Genomic DNA, 27,021 nt, shown 5'->3' on the forward strand with positions numbered 1-27,021 from the left:
CCTGTCAGCCATAAGATTTAAAGATTTGAGCTTGAAGGGGCTATAATTATTTCTCTAGGGCTCTGTCGAGATTTCTGCAGCTTACACTTTCATTGTTCCCACATGACTTTGTATTTGTCACAATTTTTTCTAGAGCTGCTACAAGTTTTCATATTGTTCCATACAAATTGAAAATTGAAGATCAGACAGTATATGTGGATTGGGCTTTAAATGACTGACTATCAATAATAGGAACAAGCTGGCTGGATGATTAATGCAGTGATTAAAATTAGGTGTTTCATTGAAAAGCCACCTTTGCTGCTGGAGAGACAATACAACCTAATTTGTTTTCCAGCTAACTGCTTTGCTTAGTAGCACAGTGTTAACCCAGTTGATTTTTCTCCTTCTCCTACAGGACCTGAATGTTCCAGAAACTTTACTTCATCAAGTGGAGTGATAAAGTCCCCTGGATTCCCTGAAAAATATCCCAATAGCCTTGAATGCACTTACATTATCTTTGCACCAAAGATGTCAGAGATTATACTGGAATTTGAAAGCTTTGAGCTAGAACCTGATTCAAATACTCCAGGGGGAACATTCTGTCGCTATGACCGATTGGAAATCTGGGATGGATTCCCCGATGGTAAGAGAAAAATGGACTGTAATATGCATAACCATTACTATGTAGTGGCCTGCAGAAGGCATAGTCCCATTTTTTAAACTGCCATGCTAGAGAGATCCTTGCTTGATTTATGTGAAGTGAGTTGAATTAAAAAGAAATGGAGAAAATGCTCTGTAAATTCATTCAATAAGGCATATAATAGTGTGAATGATTTTTTTTTTTATGAAATATGTTCAGTTTTAACAGTTGGCTTAGCAGAAACCTCTGTGTTCAGTGGTAATATGTGATGAATCTCCTACACTAAAATAAATTAAATGTGCAGTCTTATAATGAGTCCTCAAATTTTCACAGCTAACCCAAGAGTATAGTCCAGACATTCCCAACAAATTGCAGAAACTGGACTTCAGGTACTGACCCTCTGACTTGCAGAGGAATTGTGTTACAGACCAGCTGCCAAAGCAGAGAATTTCTTTGCTAGAGAAAATGTGGTGTCCATGCAGTTGAAATCATAGTGACTAAACAATTACACAGGTCAGTAAACAGTCACTGACTTATTCATTCAGGTGACTTCAGTGACTGGGCACTGCAGGGTTCCTCCATTATAGTGCTCTCTCTTCCAACAGTTTAAGCAAATCCAAAGGTTTTATCTTAATTTGTTAATTTATAATCTCTGATTAGATGGCCTCATGTGTCAGGGTGGGTGTGTTTGGTACCCTTCTGGAATGTCTCTGCCATCTCAGTAATTTTCCACTTAGTTGTTGACCACACTTGACCTTGTGCACATTCACTAAGTGCATAGCTAGATATTAGCTAACCCTATAGAGCCAGAGAGCCCTCATTTCATCTTCTGCCAATATCCCTGTGTTACACTGAGTCTGACAAATAAAATAGCTACATGATTTCTATATGTTTTTCATGTAAAATCTTGGGTCTGCAAGATTCAAGTCTCCCCTAGGCAGGGCAGCCATGTATCAATTCTCCAAGGACCCAGAGCCAAAGGCTGCAGCTCCAGCCTAAAAGGGATTGTTCAAGCTGAATGCCCAACCTTTAGGCTGCCCAAATGCCTACATGAGCTGTGTGGAAACAGCTATGTAAGGCTGATTATTAGTGATGCCTTTTTCACTGTTTCTGTGTTTGGCATAAGCCGATAAAGAGAAGCATCTTGAAACTGTCCTTTTTCTTCTTAATTTTTAATTTGTAGCAAAATTCAGTGACTGAAGATTTATGTTGTTTGTGTTGGGCACTAATTACAACTATTTGAGTTTTCCACTAGTGAATAACCCATATTAATAGATTTTTTGTTTGTTTTATGAACAGCAGTGGCAGTTTCTGCAAACTGCTAATCCTACATTAATATTTGATTTAAATTAAAATATATAACTTAAGGAATATACTTTAATAACACATTAAAACTTGACTGTTTTCCTAAATAAATCCCTGATATAATTTTGCTTAAAGCTTCCCTTGATGCTGCAGGAAATATATGTCTTTTAACATATATTTGCGCATTTTTGTTCATATTTTATGCTTAATGGGTTTATCATGGCTCTTTTCAATCCATTTTGATAGAGAGTGAAGAAAGACCCATAACAGTAGCTAAAAGACTATTTAGTATTTAATGCCTCAATTAGAAAAACAATATTTTAATAGTACAATAATGATGTCTGGAACATTTAATAATAGGTTTATTTGTATATAGGCTGAATCTGTCCTGCAGAGCTTGCATTTAAACTGATATTTGAAAAGATGATCCAGTAAATCAGTTTATGTGTAATATAACCAAAAAGAAATGCATTATTGTCAGTGTAGAGGGTTTCAAAGCAGTCATTTCCTGGTTCAAGAAAGTGGCTGAGCCATACTGAAGACCAATTATCAACAGGCATTATCAGCCTTCTGCAAACTGTCTCACAAACTCTCTACACTCAAAATGATCCTGGCATCCACTAAGGGTACTTGCATGTTTACTTGTAAATATTCGGCAGAATTTGTAAGCCGGAAAAATGTTTTCTTTGATATAAACTGTTGGAGGTTGCAGCAGTTTTAGGAAAAATGTTTGCTGCATCATTTCACTGTAGGATGATCCTCAGCCAGCAGTCAGTCTCTCTTGTTTAACTTAACACTACAAAGAAAGAGGGAATGTGATTGCTTATAAATGCATTGCAGGATGAATCCCTGGGAGGGAGAACTATTTCAACTGAAGAGCAAAGCTGTCATGGGAAAACACTGGTACAACCTGGCCATGAACTGAAGATAGAGAATGTCTGGATACTGGAGAATATATATAGAGAGAGTATCTGGGGGAAAAAAAATCTAATTTGTACCCACATGGAAATAGTAAATTTCTACACAGTGGTAAATTAGACAATATGATTCCCTTTGATGGAGGAAGACTCACCCAGAGTGAGTCCTTGAGCCATTTGTCCATTTCCCTTTAGTCTGTGCAAAAATATTGTGCACTATTTACTGAAATACAGGCGTGGTTGTGTGCACTTCTAATTTGCTGGCGTACACCCTTGCACAGTTTTAGCACACATCAATTTGCACTTTCCCAAGAAATTCCTAAGCGTGATTTGGAGGACAGTGAAATCCAGGGATCATTCTCAGCAGGCAAGTTGGACATGGCCAGCCAGTTTCGGAGGGAAGAGCCCCATAGGGGCAAGCTGTGTCACTCTCTTAGTTTGGTCCCAGGAGCAGTCCCTGCCTACTGGCTGCAGGTCCAGAGGGTGTCCCCTGGCCTGCTCTGTTTAGTGATATATCCATAGAAAAGGAAGTTATTTTTCTTTGTTGTAATGCTGCTCACATGCCCAGTTGTGTTAAAGCTGCTATTGCATTTATATAAATGTGAGGTTTTTTTAATATGTGGAAAAGGGTTTTTTTAATATGTGGAAAAAATGTTTATCCCTCAGTTCGTGGTTTCCTGAGATGATGGCAGAGAAAGAGTGAGAGAAAGATAACAGTTTAAAGAGAGAACAGTAATAGGAGAGAAAGAACAGTTTTTTGGAAAATAGTTGTGGTCTCAACTAGAGCAGAATTAGGTGGACAGCCCCCTGAACATGCATCTCTGGAAAATAGGCATGAGCATTTGAGCCAGACACAGCTAGTCCCTCTGTTCCCAGCAGAGAACAGCATCCCACTCTGACCTGTCTCAACATCTGCTTTAGGACACAGTTAATGGACCTCTGGAATGTCTTGTCTCATTGACTGTCATGAAAGCTATGAATCCCTAAGTCAGATGTAAACTTCAGATGCCTAAGTTGGGGTAGATGAAACCCAACATAAGTGGAAAATATTTTCACTATAGAATTTGATAAGCTACAGTCACTAGAGATCAGCAGGAAATAAATTTGCTGTTTTATACAGTTGTGGTTATTTTTTTCCTTCCTTCTCTCCCAAAAAAGCAAAAAATAAAGAGAAATGTTCTTTTTAACAAATTTTCACAATGATGTTTAAAAGGATATGTCAAAGTCAGTAAGCTTCCATTTATATTTTATTTCTACATAATTTCCATTTCAGTGATGGAAAACAATTTTCTGTTAGAGAATTTGACAGCAACTGTAAGTCATTCAAAAAGATGTTAATCCTGAAAGACTCTGTCACAGTCATGGAGTCCTCAGCCTCCCTGGTTGTCCTTTCAGTGGATTGAAGCTGACAAGTGCTGAGTATTTGCTACTTGATTCTACAAAATACGTGCTTATCTTTGAAGCATGTGAGCAGTTAGATTGCCTTCAAAAGGAATTCACCAAGGACACTTACAGGGCTGAAGTTAAACAGTGGTGTAAGTGTTCTGCTGTTTTGAGAGGGGAATGGTAGGCATTCAGGAATATCTCAAACCTGGCATTTTGTTTCGTGAAAAAAACCCTGTTGAGGAATATCTGAGAACTACAGGTGCTTGTTGCAAATATTGTACAGAAAAGGGACCATGGTTTGAAAGAGATAACAGGTGGATTTAAAGCAGGAGAATGAGTAGATCTCAGAATAGAAAGATATGATTTTGCATGAATAAACTAGATACCAAAAATATCTTTGCCCAAGGCACAGATATATCTCAACCAGCATCTGCTGAGAACACTCCATTGATGACTTTGAAGAAAAATAGCCCACTCAAAAGGAAGACTAGCTCTAGTGATGAATTGCACATATTCATCATGCAGCTCTCTTTGAAGCTCTATAGGCTGTCTACTAGGGCTCAAACGTAATTTAAAGAAGTTTACATATGGTTTGAGAACCACAGCCTAAGCATTGCTGCTTCAGTCAATACCACAAGAGCTTCCACTGAATTACAGAGTGAAGCAGAATGCTTTACTGCAGTCATTAACATCAGTGCAAATGAAGGTTGCTATTAATCTAAGCATGTTTCTCCTGTTGTGGTTGCTTTCTACACTCTTGTGAGAAGCCATTAAGATCTAAGAGCATACAGAAGCTCAGTGTAGTTGACTGCTGGAATGTGAGGATGGAATTAATTGTTTGTTTCTTCTTCAGCATCCTAAATTGGGTGCAAGTATTTTTTCAATAAAAATCATAGTGATGTGAAAATACTGTCTACAACATACGTGCATATTTAGAAAAGCAGCTTTAAAATTAAATATATGGCTAGTTAGCACAACATTTGTTTTAATATTTTAGAAGTCTGATATACCTTTTTTTCCTCACTTTTGGTTGTTTGGGGAGGGGTGGTTCTTAACCTAATTCCAAAAGCTAATATTTCAGCTAGATGGGTAGAAGTGTATTTCAGTAATATTCAGAATTTCCTCATATCAATATTCTTTGTGCAGAAGGGCAAACAATAGTAAAGAAAAGAAGAAGCAGTAAGAATAAGGTTTCTATTTAGTCTTGAACCAACAGCCACTTACTATATATTCTGCACTCTGATCTGTAAACCTTCAGAAATACTTATTAAGGCTAATAAAGGATTTATTCAAGCTGTAGAATTAGATTCTGCATTTTGGGAAATGCATGCAAAATAGGGTTTTTTTGTTGTCCCTCCATCTTTCAACCAGAAAGTTACTCAGTTTTCCACTATATAATACTGTGTCAGTGAAAAGAAGAGCCAAGGTCTCAGAAATTGCTACAGCATGGGCAGTCAGATGAGGTAGGTGGCTCACTGGAATGCCTTTGTTCTGCAGGTGATGTAGAAGCATCCTTGAGTTAGGACATAATCCAAGTGACTCACATTTGGAGTAGCCCTTCCTGAGGCATGCTGTCATAGCAACATGATGGTCCACAGTTAGAGGCTGACCTAATGACTTTTCAGCACCTTCTGCCCCAAAATTGCCATCTACATCTATTAGACTCTACACAGTCTAATATGAAATTCCATCTCATTTCCTAAGGAATTGTCAGGAAGATGGTAAACAATAACCAGTGGCATAGCCTACCTGAACAAACAGTCTCACCCCCTGAATGACTCCTCAGATGTGTTTCCTGCCCAGCATTTATTTGATGTGGTGACTCACTAAATATTTGATAATTTACTGTCATTCAAAAGTTTTCAAGACTTGAATGGAAAAAAAGAACAGAAGGGAGGAACTTTGTGTTAGCTGTTTATAGAAGAAGGAGAATTTCTATTTCATCCAGTTGTGCTCAGATCAATATCATATTAGCTCAGCAGGCTAAGGTTTACATGTTGCACAAAAAAATTCAATACCTCTTTGTGTCATATTCTGCACATTTTTGGCACTTGCATGCACATAGCTGGCAAAAGGAATGGTACTGTGACGGCAGGGCCAATCTGTTGAAGACTCAAATGCATAATCACTAAATATGTCTTAAAAATTATATCCAGTGAGTCATGGGGAATCTTAAAGCCTGTCTGCTTTAAACAAAGTTCTCTTCTGTTTGTCCTTTCAAAGAGGCTTCCCTACAGGAAATGGGAGGAGGGAGGCTCAGAGTACCATAACATGGTAGCCTTATTCCCCTTATTTTCTTGCAGTTCAGAGCACCATCAGCAGCTATAATCTTGAAAGTCATTCTGAGAAGGAGTAGGATCAGAGCTGTTTGCACACAGAAAATGCAAAAGAAAACAAAAACAAATACAAAACAAAAAACCTGCAGCAACTGGAATGTGGGGCATTATTTTGTGTTTTTAAAAAGCCACTAATGGTAACAGTCTAAACAAATTTCTCTCTTTGAAAAATAAAACCGTGAAGCTTTAATGATTTCTAGGATGAGGAAGACTTCAACTCATATCCTCTATAGGATGTTTCATTCTATCAATGCTGCATTGAACAACCTTAGTGGGAAAAGTCTGAATTGGCAGGTATTTCAAATGCCACGGGATTGCCAAGGCAACTGAAGAGTAACTGTGGCCAGAGTATGGATAGAAAAGCACATGCTGGCAACAAGAGCTATAACATCTGAGCTCCCTTCTTTCTGGCAATTCTAGGGCCTTACAGAAATGTGTAGCTTACATAAGTAAGTATTAAGCTATTCCAAGCTGGAACTGTTTTACTTGTTGGAAAATGCCAATAAAGGACTAGGAAATTATGTTAGCTGTAGATTTTCTTTGAACTGTGAATAATTAGGATATCTAAACATTTTATATTTTAAACTGAAAGTGTAATGGACTTCCTAGAGAAATGACAAGGTGTTAATTTAAGCCTGGAAAGCCAGTGGTGTAAACATTAGAATGACGCCTCATGATTATTTTCATGATTGACTCCATGGTTGGATTTTAGCATTATCTTCTCTTATTGTTTGTAAGCACAGATGTACCAACATTCCACAGCCTAAGGACCTATCTGTAGGGAATGCTCAAGTGCTAGAAGGCCACATATGTTGGTTGTGAATTGAGTAGCTTAATTAAGGAAAAAGGTTGTCTCACTGCATAGGAAATACTGAAAAATACTAAAATCAGGTTAATACAATATTAACATGAAGAGAGATCATGTAACTGTGTATGTGTGTGTATTCTGTGATATGGAGAAATATTTAAGAAATTCTTGCTCTTTTGAAAGGATTAAGATTTCACTCTCAAATTCTTTAACAATATTTTTTAATATTGACCATATGGGCAAAAGAACTATGGAAGTCTGAAAGCCAAAATAAAGGGGAATGAAGAGCCATTGTTCATAACCTCAATATGAGTCAAAAATGTTTTTCAAAGTTTGAGATTAAATTAACAGATCATCTGCAGTATTGAGCATAAAACCTGGAAGGCACTGTTTGAACTCCTCACAGCGTCTTGTGTACTAGGTTGGCAAATCAGGCCATTCAGTTGCTCTTGTCATAAATTGGTGCTTCAATCACACTTTGGAAAATACTTGTGGTGCTTTGTATCAGTAATTTTGTGCATCACTGCCCTCTCTGCACACTTTGAAGGACACTTTTCTAAATCCTGGTTCTGTACATTTTCAGAGATTCATGGAGTGCTATCTGGAGCATTTTAGAAGTACAATTGCTAGGGTAGGATAAACAATTTATTGTTCATCGCTAAATTATGAATGGCTTTGTTATTTTGAGCTGTTACAGAGGTTGAGCGTTTCCTGCTGAGGGACTGTCTTTGGGAGGATACTGTAGTGGCACCTATTGTTACAGCAGCACTGGTAGTTTACTATTGTATCCTGTTTCTTTGCAGTTGGCCCACACATCGGACGTTATTGTGGGCAAAACAACCCAGGACGTGTCCGGTCTTCAACAGGGATTCTTTCAATGGTATTTTACACTGACAGTGCAATAGCAAAGGAGGGCTTCTCAGCAAACTACAGCGTGTCACAGAGCAGTGTCTCAGAAGGTCAGTATTAATCTATCCCACAGAGCTTCTTGGAAAATACTCTCTGTTATGTCTTCTTGCACACCAGGTGTTGTCTGAAGCTTTAAAGAAACCTTAAATAAATAAGAGGGTAGAGAAAGATTGGTTCTGTTTTCCTTTTTTTCTTTTTTTGCTTTTTTTTTTTTTTAAGTACAGCTGCCCTTTGAAAAGAAATGCAAGAAGCAGAATTCTCCTTACAGTTTTATTCCACTGTATTGCCAGGAAGTTGGGATAATTATTGTGAAAAACTGTGCTGACCAAGGAAACACAGGAATGCGGAGTAATTGAACACTTGCATTAAAACAATGAAACGTGAACAATGAACACACTATCCAAAGTCTTCTTTTATTACATGGAATAAGCTTTGATGATCGATTTCGTGAATAAAACGAATACATTTAATATATATGCTCTTGTTAAACCATTTCATAAGCTATCTAAGCTTTGTTCTCTGTCTCGTATTTTTTCTCAGTTGACTCATTTTCATGCTTACCCTTTGGACAGAGAATGAAATGAAGTGAGGGAAACAGGAAAATAACATGCTGTGTTACACTATGTCCTTGCAGATTTCATTGCTTTCCTCAATGATAAAACACACACTTTATATCAAACTCCCTCTCCTTTTTGCATCTTCATGGAGTTTCGAGCAGATTCACACAGATTTGATGTACTTGTTTAATCAAAAAAGGGACAAAAGGAAAACTAGTAAACTGAAAATTTAACTGTAACTCCCCATCTCTCCTCTGCTCCATGCCTTTTTAACAGCTTTCTTACACACATGTAGGCAGGAAGAGGGAATGGGGGACACACAGCCTCTGTGGATGGGAAGCATTGTACCTTCAGCTAGTTTGGTTTCTCCTTATGTAGGTGCTGCTTCCATCCCTTCATAACTGGCACAAGTAGCTTGGGTCCCCATGTTTACCTCCTCCACAGTCACCCTCCCTAGGCTGTAGATGCACCATCACACTGAAGTCAGAATTAGTAATATCTGCTATGCCGAGATGCCTTCAGCTCTTAAACACAGGACAGCAGAACAGAAGTTGGTGTGTATGAAAACCCTTTTGGATGGCAAGAGGAAGCATTTTATATGCTGCAGACTTAGATAGAGAAGTGAATTCTCTCATTTAATTTCAGCCACCCTTACTCTTTGTGTTGTCTGGTCACCTCCAGAGGACAGCCCAATCTACTTATCTCAGACATGGGAGGTGTCCCAGGAGTTACTTGTCCCTCTCAGTAGACTACAGGGAAAGCCAATGCATCTAGATCAAAGTAGACACTTTTTAGGTACTTTGATATTACTCCCACCTATCATGTTTTGCATTCTCTGTAGTGGCTTATGGCTTTCCTTTAGGTTTCAAGCTAAAGTTACTTTCCTTTGAGTCTTACCCTACTGTAGTTCAGCTTCAGTACTTCACCATGTACCTAATACATTGAAGCAGCACAGAACTGGGGGAGTTCCTCTATTCCACAGGAAATGATGTTGGTATGACTGAGTTGTGGGAAGCCCCAACTACAGTTCCTATATAATACCCTGATAACATTTCTGAATGTAAATTTTTGCGTCCCTGATAAAAGATTTAAGCATTTTTTTTCACAATACTTTAATTTTCATTGAAAACCCAAAACTTTGTTTATTTAAAGCTCATTTTTCCAACTCATGGTTATTGAAACTTTCAGCTCAGCACCCACGCCCATTAGAGAAACATCAGTTCCAGAGAAGGTGCAATAAAAAGGAGCATATATCCAACATATATACAAATCCATTTTGGAGGTATTTTAGCTTAAATTCTAATAAAGGAATGAATTCTATTTTTATAGTGTTAAGTCCTTGAACAGAAGCATAGGCACATGGGGTTTTTTTCTCCTGCCTTTGTACTGGGGTGCCCTTGTACTGACATGAAGGCCTAGGAGCACCTGGGTGTGAGGATCTGTCTGAAGCTAGTGGCTTCTCTTGCCTTAGTAGGGGCTGGAGTCTTTATTTTTAAAGACTGAGAGAAGAATTGAGTCACTCTGCCCTATCAACCTTTGAACTCACTATAATGATTAGGAAGTCAATTGATTCTAAATTAGCTAGATCATTTTTGTGTAAACAAAAAGAGATTGAATGGAGATGATCAACTCATTTACAATACACCACATTACAGAAGAGCTAGTAATTTCCTTAGGTCAATAATACTGTGGCCCGAATTAAAATTTTGATTTACTTCATTCCAGTGTACAGAATCCAAAGAGCATTTTATATTTTTTGTACTGAAGTAAATAGTTTTAAAATCAAATTATTTCATAAAGTCATCTAATTTGTCTTTTCTGGGTTTTTGCATAATTTTGAGGTGAACATAGATTGTTCTATATTATGAATCTATAGGAGTGTCTGTGCTAGCCTAGGATAGACACTTCTATTGTCCTATATTGAAATGGCCACAATACTGGGCTAAAATATTTGTATAGCATTATTGTTGCAGGAATTGCCATGGCAACTGAAATGGCAGTGTTAAGAATGACACCATAAGCCCAACATTGTCTCACTTAAAGTTGCTAAAGTATTCAAAGTCACATAAAAATAAATTCTTTAGATATTCATATTCAAAGCAGGTAAATGTTCTTATTATTCAAAGTCTAAATCAAAAAGCTGACCATAATAATGATGGTAATTTATTTTTCTTCAGATTTCCAGTGCATGGAACCACTAGGCATGGAGTCAGGAGAAATTCACTCTGATCAAATCACTGTCTCCTCCCAGTACAGCGCTATGTGGTCTTCAGAAAGGTCCCGGCTAAATTACCCTGAGAATGGATGGACCCCAGGGGAAGATTCAATCAGAGAATGGATACAGGTAAAAAGATAACATTTTAAAGATGTTATTAATAATACTCTGTGGAGTTTATTGAATGTGGAGAATGCAAAAGAAAGAAAAAAAAATAACACAGTGAAGTACTTCTACATAATTTAAGAATCATTGCAAGTGAATCACTCATATTCCACATTAGACAGACAAAAAAAGACTTACTCCCAAAGGCATAGAAAAAGAAAAGGTCAGGAAGATTAATTCTTCTACTTCCCACATCTATTGTTATTGCAGTCTTCTGGGCACAAATAACAGAGATTTTGGTTTAGTGGAAAAGTCAATATTAGTCTAACATGCACTTAAAGTGGAATGTCCCAGTAAACTGAGCATGTGCTATGTCTCTAGCTGATTACAGTTAAGCATTAATACAATGTGGTGTTTTCATGCACTCAGATTTCACCTCAGAAGACCTATGTCCCTTCTAGAATGTGTTACTCACAGAATGAGCTCGATGGTCTCTGTCTGGTGGCTGTTCTTCCACATCCTTAAACACAACGTTCATTACCGAGATGGGCTGCCTCGGCTTTGCTCTGTTAGCACAGGAGAAATCCTGCAAACATTTGTTACCATGAAGAGCCTCCTTGAGTTCAGTCAGTCTCTTTGTACTTGTTGTTTGCTTTATGTTATCAGGTCCATAGCTGAATGGCACATAACCCTTAAAAGGTTCAGATTATTCATATCAATTACCATGTACAAAAAAACGATACTAGCAGGCAAGTATTAATATCATCATATGAAAAACCACTGATCATCTTCAATTTTAAGTTGTCTCTACATTACTTACCTGAAACCTAGAATCTATTTCTGTTGGCAAAAGCTAAGAGAAATGCTTAAGCATATTATATCTAAATTACTAATATTGAAAACTTGTTCATAGATTTGAAACATTCCTCCTACTTCTGTTATTTTCTATAGGAAATTACTAACTGACATATAAAAACAATGCCTTATTAGCCTTTCATACAAGTGTTCACACTGATGTTTCCTGTGAGGTTTGATGTCTGCAAGAAAGCTCAAAAACATGTTGAGGAGTAGTTACTAAAGGGAAGAAAGAGGGGGAAATCTTTCATTTCTGATCCCTGGCACACAACGGGACTCTCAGGTGTCCTGGTTGGGGGCCCCTATGCATCCTGAGCTCTTGGCAATCGAGTACAATGGACCTAATCAAAGTTCAGAGTGGCAAAAAAAAAATCTGTTGATCCTTTTTCATTACTTAGGAATAAACACTAAAATCTCCTCGACCGTATCTAAGTGCAAGGCTTGTTATTAATCATTGCCACTTGCAATCCATGGAATGCACATGGAAAAAGTATGGAATGCGTCAGAATCAAATTCCATGTGTTTCATCTGGTCACAGGGCTGCCACTTTTCCTTTGTTTCCTTCTTTTCTGCTGTCACTTGCACATTTATGACCAGATAATCAAAACAAGAGAGTTAGTCAAATCTCATTCATGTGTTCTGTGTGCTTATTAACTTTATTAAGTTATGATAACTATGTACCTATATATTACCTATATATATATATCTTAATCCTTTCACTTAGAACTAGATCTTTCTGAAAAAAAGTTTCAAAGGATTTCTTTTGCCATAAACTTCTTTAATAACAGACACATAACAGAATTCAAACTACTCCAGGTTTTATGTTTAGAACAGCTCAGGGTACCTCAGGCCTCTTGCACATGAATTTCTCAGCCTCTTTTTCCTCCTGCCATAAACCAGGGTGCTCAGGGGCTGAAAAACCCACTGAGTATAATTTTTAGCAGCTTTTTGCTGCCTTCAGCTACCACATCCATCCAGAAGTTGGTGGTTATTTGCATGCTGTGCTGCTCATGCCACAGCTCTCATTTTCTTCACCCAGCTCCTGGTCTGGAAAAAGCAACACAAACCATTTCCCTGAGCAGTCTCTTGGACACCTCATTCGCTGCCTGGACCCCTTGTGGAGGGACCAGCATCCCCAAGGCAGATTTCGTAACGGAGCAATTGGGCTGTAGCTGTGTCCTGTTGGCAGGAGTGAGCCTGCAAGTTCTTGCTTGAGGATTCACTGTGTTGAGTAGAGATGCTTTGCACATGCTACAGAACACAACCTGTGCAGCACAAGGAACTGAGCTAATTCAGAGATTCAGTATATCATCCCCTTTCACAAGGTACAACAACTTAACTCATCTTTGGCTCTGATAATTCTTATTTGGCTCTGATTGTGCTTATTTTATTGTGGTTTAGTTCTACACTGACATTGATAATTCAAACTTCCAACTGTGTTCTAACTGCTTTCCTGTTAATTGACAATCTTGTGATGAGTGCTAAGGGCTTCGGACCCCCAGAAACCTCAATAAGAGGGTCCTTGTGCATATGAACCTTCATCTTCTACAAAGTCTTGATGCCACTGGCAGTAAGTGCATGTTGTGAATTTGTGTCTGGATAAAATATCGAAGTCCCATATTTCCTCTGTACAAATATCCCTGGGAACAGATGTTCATCTCCATAAGAGCTTACAGACAAACAACCAAGGACATGTAACTGATAAAGTACTCTGAAATTACCATAGGAAAAAAAAATTCATTATTTTATAAAAAGGAGGAAGGCACTTGCATGTGAAGGACTAAGGTCACTTTGTTCTGCTTTGTTGTGCATGCTATTGTAAACTAGTCATTTATGTGAAGTATTTGCTTTTGTGCAGTGCAGCATAAATGAATTTTTGCTGCACAGTGCAGAACTCTAGAAGATATTCAGCAGCAAAAAACAAAGGTGAAGGATACAGCAATGCTGAACTTAGAACTTTCAAAGTGAAAATTTCTGCCTATATGCCCTTGTCAGAGAGAGACAGAAGTTTTGTGTATATCAGTTAATCATTAATTTTTTCATAATTGCAGGTTTCCATACCTACACAAACACTGCAGCTGGTTAAATAGTGATATCTGTCTTTGAGCTGCTCATGTGCACAGTCAACTAGGGCATTTATATGAGCTGTGTAGTCATATGTGGGCAGAACAGCTTGAAAATGCAGCTCTAAATATCAATTTTCTCAGTGTTGGGTTTGTTTTTTTTTAATAGGAGAAATATTATAGTTCTCCTTTCTCTTCCTTTTGCCTCTCCCTTCAAGGTTAATGTTTTTGTTAAGACAAAAGAAACAGAAAACCTTGTTGAGTATCAGCTAGAGGAGATTGGTATCTATAGAGGACATCTAGAGGGCGTGAGATATTATTGTATCCTTTGAGCTGTTGAAGTCTTTTGGACCATTTTGATGAAAATAATTAGGGAAATAGTGTTGGCTCATTATTAGTAATGGATTTGCATGAGTTCCATCTGTGGACCTGAATCCTATTCATTTGTGGAAAAACTAGATGGCTCCTTTGTGGCTGAAGGTATGAACCCCCGAGTCCATCTGAGTTCCACCTGCTTACAGGGCTCTGTTAAGTGAAAGTTGCCGTTTTCTTCCTTTCCTTAGTTGTTTGAAAATCAATTTCAAAGCTTAGATTCAAAATAACCATAGTACAGTCGCACTGTAAGTCGGCACTTTCTCCATTTTATTTTTACCCTCAAACACACTTTGAAAATTGCTCAACTAACATGAGCTTTGGAGTGATTTCTTAATCAGAAACAGAGTTGCTGTAGATTGAATTTCTTCTTTAAAAACACATTAATAAGTCTGTGAATTTTCCAATATGAATGGAATAAAGATATGCATGAGGGAACAAGGGCTGCCAAAAATATGTGTGAAGGTAGTTTATTGTTATATGGGATGTTATTAGCATCTCAACCTTAAGCTCAGCCTACTTGTTTATTGCACTTATGTTTCACACACTTGACTGCCCTTGAGTTTGAAACAGCATAATTTAAAATAAAAAATAAAACCAGACCTTTAATTTAATCAAGAGCAGGGAACTGCCATTGCAATGTAAGTCATTGTCCCTCATTAATGGATCCTTTCACAGGAAAAATAGTATAGTGTTTCCATTTCTGTAATGTGAACAACAAACATGTTAATAGGTATCAATTACCAGCCAGTTTCAGTACTTAGAACCAGTAAGAAGGCCCATGCAAGGGTTTCACATCTGGTTTTAGTGAAATTGTTCCTGTCTGTGGTATTTAAAATTTAAAGAACTCCTGTTATTGTGCAATTGGGAATCCTAGGGGAGTACAATGTTAATGAAATCCATAATGCACAAGGATTTTATGATTGCGTTTTCAAGGCATTCCTTCAAAAGGGACAACTGATGCCTGCCATGGCAGCAGTAATTGTGTTTTTACAGAGTAGATTTAATGTTCACATTTAAGAAAGCAGTTACATTTACACTTATCTGAAAAAATAACATGCAAAATCTTTATACTTAGGGGTCTTCTTGCATCTTGTTTCTCAGTCCTTTGAGAAGGAGCCACGGGCCATTGTGCATGGCAAGACCTTCTGGCTCAGGGATGCCCCGATGGTTTGTGGCCAGCAGCCCCAGGGCAGGAGCAGGGGGAGCTCCAGAGGAGCCCCCACAGGGACACTTGAAACCCACGTGTGTGGCTTTGAGGGGAGACTGATTGCCTATTACCAGGGTCACTGGGAACCTCGGCTGCCATCAATCCTCATCATGGGGTGGGTTTTCAAACCCACAAGGAGCAACACCTTCTGGGCACTTTTACTGCAGGATCTGTATGTTTTCTATCAAAATGTTTCTTCTAATGCATATAACACAAATCTTTGCACTCCCACCAAGCTGGATGACAGTTTCTGGGTGGCACCATTTTTCTCTCATCCTGTAACATCTCTCATCCTGAGACCTCCAGCTTGCCCAGAGACCAAAATGTGTTTGTTAATAACACAAGATGTTCAGTTCACATTATGTCTGGGGTAGGACAAAACCATAAATCCAGCTTTAAGAATCCTAGTATCAGATCAAAACTTTGCAGCCATGAACCAAAAAGCACTAGTCTGGTATAAATACACTCTGCCTGGTCAAATTTGTTCAAAAACATTAACAGGGGGTTAACATAAGTAGACATTTTGCTCTGGATTGAGCATTATCTGTCTTTCTGCAGCTGTCATAGGGCCATACACTAAGATGAACTCCTTATTGTGTGTTCTGGCTAATATGACATAAATCCAGCCAATCCAGCCAAAATTTATACTGCTGGGTTTTTCAGCAGGACACAGACCTGATACCAGGTGTGAACCTCCAGACTCAGGGGTTGGCACAGGGAGCACCAGGTTCCCTCTGGCCTCTGTCTGCCAGTCCCTACCTCACTGCCCGCCCATCCCTTTGGCACCTACAACCCCTGCAGTAATTCAAGACATCTAGAGCAGTAAGCCCTAGGAGTGCCAGCTGATCTGGTGCAAAATTCTCCCTCTGCATCTTTCAGCATTCAGGAGTTTGGAGAAAGGCCAGAGAGGTAACAATAGGTCTCCTCAAAAAACAACCTGGGAGATCCCCTTTCCTTCACTGATTGAAATATCAGTTGTTTATTTAACACTAACTCTGCTGTGCAAGGAAAATATACTCCCATTGATTTAAAGCATTTCTCTGTATACACTACTTCACCAGAATTGAGAGGGAACTCTGAGATGGAATTTGCCTTCCACATTTGTCTTCATTCCTTTAGTTCTTAACCTACATTCTTCATTATTTGCTCCTTTGTAAGCATAACCCAGGAGCATACATCACTGATGTGAACTGGTATATAGATTAATAGTGATTTATTTCCATATCACTTCTGAAAATAATTGCAGTTCATCATTTGGTGTCTTGACCTTTCATCTGTGTCATAGCTGATTTCCTTATCAGGTATTCACTTAAAAACATAGTCAGTATTTTTATTTGCTGCTACACAGAAGATTCATTTTATTAGCAGGTTTATTCTTATGTCAGGCAGATGTTTAGGCTGACTTTACCCAGCAAGCTTATCTAAATACTTCACATAAAGAGTCATGGATGTGCTTGTCAACAGTGCCTGTTATTTTTATTATTATTTCTGTTTCTTTTGGAGTTTGGTAGGGAAGTGAAGTGCAGCATATTACCGTATAGTAATATATATTATAAAATATAGTAATTTCCCGTGGAAACTGGGAAATCTCAGCCTCCCAGTTTTCCTGGCCTTTGAAGGACAGTCTGAGAGCTGGAGTTCAAGGCTTTGTGGTGGGGTTTGCGCATCATTAGGGAGCACACTGACATTAAAGCACAAAAACTGTCAGTCCTTTGTCTTCTCTACCATTTTAGATTACAAGTCATGAATTTAGTTCATGTCATTTTACAGTTCATAACTGCACTCCAGAAATCACAAAAAGCAGAGTTAGCTTTGTGTAGAAAAGTGTTACAGTTATCTTAGCGGTCTTAACATGCTTTGCACATGGGCAAAGAATGACAAAAGAATATTCCTTTCTGGAAATCACAGCCAGCACAGACTGTGACACAGCACAGAACCAGGGTTAATTGACCCAGCAGGATACATTCATACCTTTATTTACTGTGACATGGGAATAAATGGTAGAGTTTCACAAAGGCAAGTACTGAAATTAAACTAGAGGGAGAGGGAGAAATAAAAGGGCCCTACAAAGTATGAAGGTTTTTTGATTATTCAAAGTGCTTTAAGAGCTATTTTAGTACCAGAAAGTTCCCAGCCATAGATTTATCACTCTGGGGTGGCTGAAGAGATGCTCAGAGAACTGTGCAAAACCATTGGCAGGCTTATTGCTCTGGAAGTGCAGGTGCAAAATGCAGTTTAGAAGAAAATCCTCTCTACCTCCCTCTGAAATGTTTCAACATCAGGCCTAATACAGAGGGGAGTCCTGTGTGGCTTCAAGCAATCCTGAGTGCAGCATATGGAGGAGCAGCAGAAGCAGAGCCCCTCTGAGCCTCCACTGCCAGCCTAATCATTATAACAGTTTCAGTTTTTTTCAGGGGATCCACTGTGCAGAGATCTGAGTAGTTTGTATGTAGCTCTGTAATTACCTATGCATCTACTTCCCAGTCCAGCCCTACATCCCCTCAATGGCTGTGAGACAGATGGCCTTTTAGAGCTGAGATAGTGAATTAAAAATGTGTCCACCAAAAGCACTGATTCAGCAGCTACTAAAATAATTTTGTAAATTTATCTCACTTTCACTAGTTCATTCCATGAGGCAAAGAAATTAAAATCTTTAAATCTAAACTAAAACTAGTTTTAAACTAACCACCACTGGCTTGTTTCATTTTATTTTTGGCTTTTTTTACATCACATCTTGTTCTTCTTTATTTCACAGAAATTAAATCCACTTACTCTGTACAAAGTGGTTCTTCTCGCTCTCTTTTGTTTTTGTTTTTATTTTTCCCACTCACCAGGTTCAGATATTTGGCTTGGCTCAAAATATTTGTTATAGTTTGCTGGGTTTTAAGCTGCCATCGTGCCAAGAAATCAGTTGTTTTTACCATTCTGCTGGGTAGGGGAGCTCTCTCCCAGACAATTTGCAGACCCTGTGGGGGCTGAGGCAGCTTTGCCCACTCAGTACCAAACAACACATCTTAAGAAACACCACAGCCAGGACCTTGTGCAGATGTGAAGGAAGGTATCTCAGAGGGAGATTTTTCTGAGTCTGGCAGAAATAAATTAATCTACGAGACTAGGCAGGTGTCAGACTAGGGTGAGGTAAAGCTCAAGGCTAGAAGTTAAGTGACTAAGGGCAGTGGCTAGAAACAGAGCCTTGGGTAAGAACACACAGCTGAGGTGTGTTATAATAAGCAGAGTTATTACTGAGCTAAAGGTCTCTGTTCTCATGGGGCCAACCCTGGGCTGGAGATGAGAGGTGTGCTGCTGAGTGCTTGGCAGAGACGATTGTGCATTTTTTTATTCACTCTTTCCACACCTGCACAGTAGTATGAAGCTGTAGAGTTGATGAGTCCTATGGGCCCTTCCCCATCCCAGCATCCAGGCTCCAGATTTTCTGTTGCTGAGCTATTATTTACCTCTCCTGTCCTTGTGTCATCCTGCTTTTCTGTCCCAGTTCAATTCTGTTCTGCCCATTAGGTGACATTTTCACAGCAGTAGCAAAATAGGTAGAGTGGAAGGATAAATGAGATTTCTCCCAAGTGGTAAATACCTGCCCTTCAGAAAGCAATTTGTCTTCTTGCCCCCACAGAAAAAAAGAAAAAAAAATGTATTTCAAAAAGGGAACACTTAATTTCATTTTGTCTTTGCTTCTAATGTTTTCATTTAAGGTTTCAAAAAAAGTCTTTTAAAAGGTATCAGAATAACCTCCAAAGCTGACTGGTAAACAAAAGCTGCTAGCAGAGAAAATACAGTTTACCAAACATTAATCTGAGATTCAGTTCCCCTGTTTTCAGGCACAACTGGCTTCTCACCAGGGAAGTACTGTTTACACATAACTTCACCAACCAGCTGTACCTGTGTAGTCTGGTCTTTCTCTTCATTGCAGCATTCTGTGTTGAACACTTCAGGCTAAACTCATTTCTGGTGTTGATCCTCTTGAAGATGATGAGAGGATCAATCTGTCCCATCACATATCAGACCAGGGTATATTTTAACTGGTTGCATTTAGGTTACAGATTATTGTACTAAAGACTAAAGTGTCTTTCAGCCGTAACAGACACAGGAGCTGGTTCTTCTCCAGTGCAAATACTGTTGACTTCAGGCAATGAACTGAAGGGTTAACATAGCACAGAATAATTTTTAAATGTTCTTACCAGGCCTTTAAAATTAGGACTCCATAGGAGGGTTCCCCCTTTTCATGATATGCTTAACTAAGAAAATACATCCTGTGTTTATTTTCAAAAGCCACAGCACTTAAAAATCAATAGCTTTTCTCTTTACATAACTGCAGATAGAGTAACTTTTAGATAGGTAGAGTGGGGATACAAAAACCAGGCACCATTATCTGGCCAAAGAAACCCTGTAAATAAAATCTTCCTGCCTGAATTTTGAGCGTGCTTTGCTGAGGGAAGGACAGAGCTGGGGGCAGCCAGTCTCCCAGGTTTGCTTTAGCACCTGGGGGAAGTTATCCTGGTAGTCAGTGACCTGTGCATCCCTTCTGCTGTCCCACTTCCTTCTCTGGCACAGGACAAGAGCACCACTCTCAGCAGTGGGTTTTCCAAGTCACAGCTTCAGAAGTATTTAATCTACATATGTTCATTTCCTCAGAGCTGTGAGGAACATACCAGAAAAAGTGAAATAACCTTTGCATGTGCAGTCTGTCTCTCATTTTTCACTGTACATTTACAGCACCCTCACCACACTGTCTAACTGTAGCTACCTGACATTTTTCTAGAAGGTAGCAGAAACTCATATTTTAAAAAAGCAGTGACTTGCTTGGTGACCCAGCAGTAAATTAAAATCATCATATACAATGTGTATGAAATAGAAAATCGAATTTTGATGCAACAAAACTGACAGTTCCATTTAACAGAGAATAAATGAATGCAGACTCCTGTGGATGAATGACTGATTTAAAGAGACTGTGCCGATTTTCCAAGATGAGAAAGCTGATCAAAAGAAAATACATGTATTTCCATGTGACACAGGTTGTACACCTATTCCAGTGAAATTAGGCTTAAAAAGTATTATATCACAGACACTGGCACTTTGTCCTCATTTTGCTGTGATTTTTTATAGAAAACCCAAAGCCTGAACTCTCAAAAATAGTGTAGTAAATTCCAGTTATTTCAGTGGAACTGACGCTGAACACAGTGATTGCACAGTCAGATCTATCTATGCAGTCAAGGTGTGCTGTCTGAGACAGGAGAGGTTTAATTTTACACAGCATATCATCCCTTGCTTAGCATCTTCCTGCCATTAGCATAGGTATGCTGTGAAACAGGAAGCAGAAGTTATTACTGTGTGTTTACCCATGTAGCATTGTACTTATACTCAAAATACCACAATTATAAATCAAACCCTTCTGCCTGTTCCTCCTGATTTTGACAGGACAGCAGCTGGCACAAAAAACCAAAAGAACTTAATAGGCAAAATTCAATTTTTTCCGCCCAAAGTCTGGTTATTCATATGTGAAGAAGGCTGAATGAGAAGCTTTGGATTACTTGTTTCCCATTTGTGCATTAGTTGCTCAGTACACTTAGGGGAAAGAAAGTCCTACAATTATGTCCTTCTCTCAGAAAAGAGTGGTTCTGCAAGTATTGCTATAGAGTTTCTCTTTTCTATAGTTTCTAACACAAACCAGAGAAGGTCACATTCAAACTGCACTAAATAGTTGTCTTCATTCCAGATCAGAGGATTAAGCTCAGGTTTAAAATTAAATGTAAATTACAAATAAGTATTCAGAAAACGTTAATTAAAAGTATTACGTTCCTGACTCATTTATTGCTCAGCAAGGGTTCCTAAGTATCTTAGCTGGAGAAAGGGGCCATTCACATTCCTCCTTTTTTTTGACCAAGTCATTGTATATGTCTTAGGTTATCCATTTGCAAGTTAATGTAGTGCTGAAGCAAAGGTTTTCATTTTAAAGAAGTAATATTTCACAGCAAGATATGTTCCTGCAAGATGTAAAACAATCTTTTTCTAAAGCACTGGGAGTTAATCAGCCTTTCTCTCCATTGCTACAGAGAGGATTTGAATGGCATAAGATGCTGATTGCTTAGATCCCAGAGTCTATAGAAAACCCAATACGATTACATTTTCCTCCCTTTGTTATCAGAGTTTATTGTATCTTGGTGTTCAGGTTTTAAATAGTGTTCAAGTAAGAAAAATAAATTAGGAAAAAGGTATTTTCTGAGTCTTCTGAATAACGATGGCATTGCATCAAAGCCCCACATGAATGCGTGAGATGGAGCTTGCAAATGAGTGGCAGGGGGATGGTTCCGAGCCCCTGCGTGTGCCCTGGGCGCGTTTCACGCTCGCAGCGAGCCCGTCTCTCTCAGGAGCGGCGCCTGGCCCGGTGAGCACTGCGGCCCCGCTGTCACACGGGGCTCCAGCCAGCTGTCACAGGGGGCTCTGGTGCCACTGTCACACAGGGCTCAGGCCCCACTGTCACACAGGGCTCCAGTGCCTCTGTCACACGGGTCTCCAGCCCCACTGTCACACAGGGCTCCAGCCCCACTGTCACACAGGGCTGCGGTGCCGCTGTCACACAGGGCTCTGGTGCGACTGTCACACCAGGCTCCGGTGCCACTGGCAGCGCTGCTCCCGGCCCCCTCACTGCATTTCTCTTTCCCATTTGATCTTTATAGTTTCCATACTGGAGCGATTTGGTTTGCTGAATTCTGCAAATGTCTCCAGTTAAAATGCTAGTGTATTAACCTGCTGTACTGAGTCTCTTTTGTTTCTCTTTACCAGAGTGCTGCTTGCCAATTTTTATGACTACAGCAGATTTTACTATTCAAACAGAACCAGATGGAACACCAGTTCAAAGAACATGTCAGAATTAAATATTTCTTTTTTAATTAGTTGCTTCTGATTTATGCAAAAAAAAAAAAAATTAACATAAGAGTGGGAGAATGTGCCATGAATCCAGATGCAACACAGCCCACACAAGCATTATCTTTTCTCTGTCAGAGACACAGAAGCTTTTTCTTTTATTCTTTTCTTGTCTTTTCTTTTTTCCTTTATGTTTCTGGATTTCATTTTTCTTAGGCCTTCTGCATATTTTCCTTCTTGAATCAGCTTCATAATGATGACTGAGGTTCTCTTATGTTTATCAGTCATAGTTTTTCACCATTATCCTAAATTTTCTCCAATAGAAACTGGATGATCTGCTTCTGAGAAAAGTTGCTGTACTTAATTCTGTGACCACAGCATCAGTAGCTCAACTTGATAGCATCTTTTGACTCTATTCTTTGTTTTCAGTTGGGGGAATCTTTACACTTAGATTTTTTTCTTCTGCAGAAAGGGATTTGCGCAGAAGATTTGAAGATTGTGAGAAATATATATTTCAACTGCTAAATAAAGGTTCATTTCCCTTTTGCTGCCAAAAATTCCTATGTCTTTGGCTTGAATGTTTTCTCATCTCTTCTTCCATGCTTCCCCATTTTGCCAAGTCACATAAGCATCAGTTTAGTAAAACATGCTGACTGGGGACAGTTGTTAGGCACAGACTACAAGTTGAGCATGTGATTAGCTGCTTTCCCTTTTGGGGATTTCAGGATGTTGCTGTCAAGGTCAATAAGAAACTCTCTTCAGGAGAGATCTTAATAAAAGCAATATTTTCTCCCCACCTTCTTTATGGAGGTGCTGCAAGTATCACTGAGAGTTTTGCACAAAGATTTGAGGTAGTTTACAGGCTTAACTATTTTCACTTAAATCTAGGATGAATATTTACAACCTGTCATTAATCAAGGAGTTGTGCTCTTGTAATGACTACTCATGTCAAGAACGAAGACTTTTGGAAGTAATTTTCCAACCAAACTAATTAGACTATTTTCAGAATTTCTACTGGAGCCTGCCCCATTTTTATTTAGCATTACAATCTAAGAAATTAAGGTATTAAGTCATAGTTGTATATACCTCATGAGAAAGCATGATTGGCCAAATCAACAGCAGTGTTAAGAAAGTAGATCAACTCTTGTTTAATTAAATATGTGAAAGAACAGTGAAGCGTCACAACAGTTAATCTGACTCAGAGCACTGTATGCTATCTAGGGAAATGACACGGTTCTCTAAAAATATTTGCTTTGGTATGTTGTGTCAAGTAATGGATTGTACAGCTTTTCAAGCCACAAGAGATGCCCACAACAAAAAGCTTCCTGTTGTTAATCAAACTCCAGCACTCAGTACTTTATTTTCTCAGGCTGTTGAACAGACCTACAGTAGGAGTGTTAAAAGCTGGCACAACTGCTCCCTTGCTACAGCTCTGTCAATGACTGTATTTTATTTAACAAGGCAGATTTTCATTCTGAAGATAAGGTCTTCCATACTACAACCTAGTTATGTATGACAACAGGAAGAAGCATTATTAATTTCAAGCAGTGTATGTTGTGTCTCATTCTTTATCCAGCAGTTTGCTCAGATTTGCTACGTGATGCACGGTGCAGAGCTAAATGTTATTTTTTCCTTCTCCTTAACTGGTCTCAAGTAAAATGCATATGCCACCCCTTGCGTATCTTTGTCTTAAAAATGTGTCACCCACCTGCATTTTTTGGAGATAGGAATACAGCAATAAGAATATTTCTCCTGGATGCTAGGAGATATTGTAGAATAAATACAGAGGAAGTAATTCATATGTAGAAACAGCTAGTGCCTTGTAATATGCTTCTGTAGGAAATAAATTGATTTTAGAAATGGGAACAAGTGAGGCTTTTTTGAAAAAAAAACCATGAACATTTCTCTCCTGGAAAAAAAAAACACTCGAGATGCTCCTAATTTTTTTTTAAGTTGGTAGTATTTCCTGTAGGCAAGTCTGCTCCCAGACTTGCACTTTCAAATAGTGTTCACATTGCAGCACAGGCAACTATCAAAGGCTGTGTTTTTGGATAAGGCCCTTAGGCATCATTTTTCAAGAGAGATATGCTTCTTAATCTGAATGAAAGTGAAAATTAAAAAAAAAAAAGAAAAACTCGAAACATGCTGCTGTTAGTTAAAGCTGAAATTCTGGTCATGGAAACGAAATGTGAAGATTTCAGGTTTGGAGACAGCTGCCTATCTCAGATCACAGCCATAAGGCTTGCAATAACTTACAAAACCGCTTGCATTTTCTAGAATAAATACCAGATGTTTGTTTATCATATGTGCAGAACGTTAAATGTCAAATAATTGCAGGGAAATGCATTTGATGTTCATCTTCAAAAGTACTGTATTTCAACACCACATCTCTTCACAGTCACTCTAACATGAAACACAAGTTCTTGAAACAAAAAGGACAAGAAGGAAAAAACAAAAACCGAGTTATTAAAGACTTATATTACAGTCATAGCTGGAATAGCCTGCATCTGAGAAAAATGGGTTACCTTTGGTCACGTTAACACTTGGAGACTTCTTTGGAGAGGACATACTGTGTGGACTGGAACTTATACAGAGAGGTGGACTCTCTAGATAGAAGCCTTCAAGATGCAAAAGACTTCCTGTCTGGTGACACAGCTGTTCCAGAGCTATTCCTCTGCACTGATTCCTCTGGGAAAAATAGAGAAGACCTGTGTCTTATCACAGCTACACTCTGGTACCTTCAGGATCCAGTTGTTACTAGCAATTGATGAGGTTGAACCTCAGTTCTGTACAGTCCCAGTGACATTTAGAATCTGTGTTTTATGGACAACTTTTTGCATTTTATAGAAAGCAAACTTTCAAAAACCATTGGAACAAAAACAAAATGCATCACAAAGTGATTAATGAGGGGGAGCTTAACAGCCCATTAAAATGTGTCATGCAGTTTCCGAGGTAGTCTTCTACATAATTCATTTCTATCACCTTACTTAGAGAAGATTGCTACATTTAGAGCTTAATTTGCAAACATACTTAGGCACCACGGAGGGGTGCACAGTTGTAATTCTGTTTGCATGCACCTGGAGAGGGGCAGCTCCCCTCCGGAGGCTACTGCAAAGAACTGTCAAAGGGAAGTAAATGCCTTAAGCCCTACCTCTCTCCTGGACTTTTTCACTGACACAGAGTTAGTACTCAAAATTCCAAGAGGTCCTTCTGTTTCTCTTTTGTTTAATCTCACCTTTCTTGTTTGCACTGCTTCTTTCTCACAAAACACCAATGGAGAAATGTTATTCTTCTTTCTTTTATCAGCTTGTGAGCAAACAGCCCCTGGCACGCAGCAGGTCTGGGGTCACAGCTTGCTTTTGCAAGGGGTTTAAAGCTGTGCTGAGCACTCGAGCTGTCAGACTCCAGGCACTCCAGGAGAGGACCACTGTTGACATAGTTCCAGTTTTCAAGAGCACATAAAGATTTGCTGACCTGGAGAGAAAGAACACCCATGTGAAGAGATGTGCTCCCTAACAAGGAGAGCTCTCCTTCCTCCACTAGTGTCTTCTCAGTTACTGGAGCCAGGAGTGCTAATGAGGTTGCCTTCCCTTCCTTACTTATAGGCAATAAATCAGAAGTCCTCTCAGAGTCTCCCTCTCTCCCAGTGAGAGAGTTCTGCCAGGTTCTAGGCATGAAAGTCCATGTCTATATCCGTTGTGTGTTTGGGACTTAATCCTGGGCAGTAAGATAGAAGATAGATGTTGTAGGATATTCAGTGCTCTGGAGTTAAGAAGATGTATTGAATCCCAGATTTCAGGACCAAGCAAAATTTGGGGGCCTGAAGTTTTCTGACAGTACAAGCCTGAGGCCTGAATTGTCAGTGACTGGTAGCAATTGATAAGTCAGGCATCAAATAATCAAATCTTCCTAAGCCACCAATGTTAAATTTTAACTTGGCTTCAAATACTCAGAACTCTTGTAAAAGGCCATTGCTTGACTTTATTCACAATGAAGTACTTACTGTATATTAAAAAGCCTCTACTAGAATAATTTCAAATCAGTTGGAATGGTACAGGCTTGGGACCCTAATCATTTCAAAACTGAAGAGCTGTTTCAAATTGTAAGAGAGGCAGATCATTTAAATAACTTAGCTCTGTGCTCCCTCAGACTTCCAGATTTTCAAGTGCACTTCAGCCTGGAAGTGAATGTGGTATTGGACATAACTCAGTGCAGCACACTTTACAATCAGCAGAGTACAGCTTGGAGAGCATTTGAAGTTAAGCTGAGATTGCTCAGAGCAACGATGCCCAGATTCCCCCATTAACTTTCAGATTGCAACAATCTAACATCTGAGACTCTCCAGTTACTTTAAATCACTTGATTGTTTTTGTGAGGTGGTGCTGGGATTTTATTTATTTTTTTTTAAGACTGAAATTTTTTTATCACACAAAAACAAAATGTTGCAGTATTTCATCCCTACAGACAAGGGCTAAAATGTTACATATA

The 27,021-nt window shown here is 38.9% G+C and overlaps 1 protein-coding gene across 2 annotated transcripts in view; it reads left to right on the forward strand.

Moving 5' to 3' along the window:
* NRP1 (neuropilin 1) overlaps positions 1-27,021 on the forward strand; it is a 113,005-nt gene that overhangs the window by 50,315 nt on the left and 35,669 nt on the right. For both annotated transcript variants that reach the window (XM_053982558.1, XM_053982564.1), the window contains exons 4-6: positions 395-622; positions 8,175-8,330; positions 11,015-11,181. In XM_053982558.1, the coding sequence (XP_053838533.1) occupies positions 395-622; positions 8,175-8,330; positions 11,015-11,181 (551 nt within the window). The remainder of the gene's footprint in view (positions 1-394; positions 623-8,174; positions 8,331-11,014; positions 11,182-27,021) is intronic.

Source organism: Vidua macroura, chromosome 1, assembly GCF_024509145.1.
Source record: "Vidua macroura isolate BioBank_ID:100142 chromosome 1, ASM2450914v1, whole genome shotgun sequence".
NCBI lineage: Eukaryota > Metazoa > Chordata > Aves > Passeriformes > Viduidae > Vidua > Vidua macroura.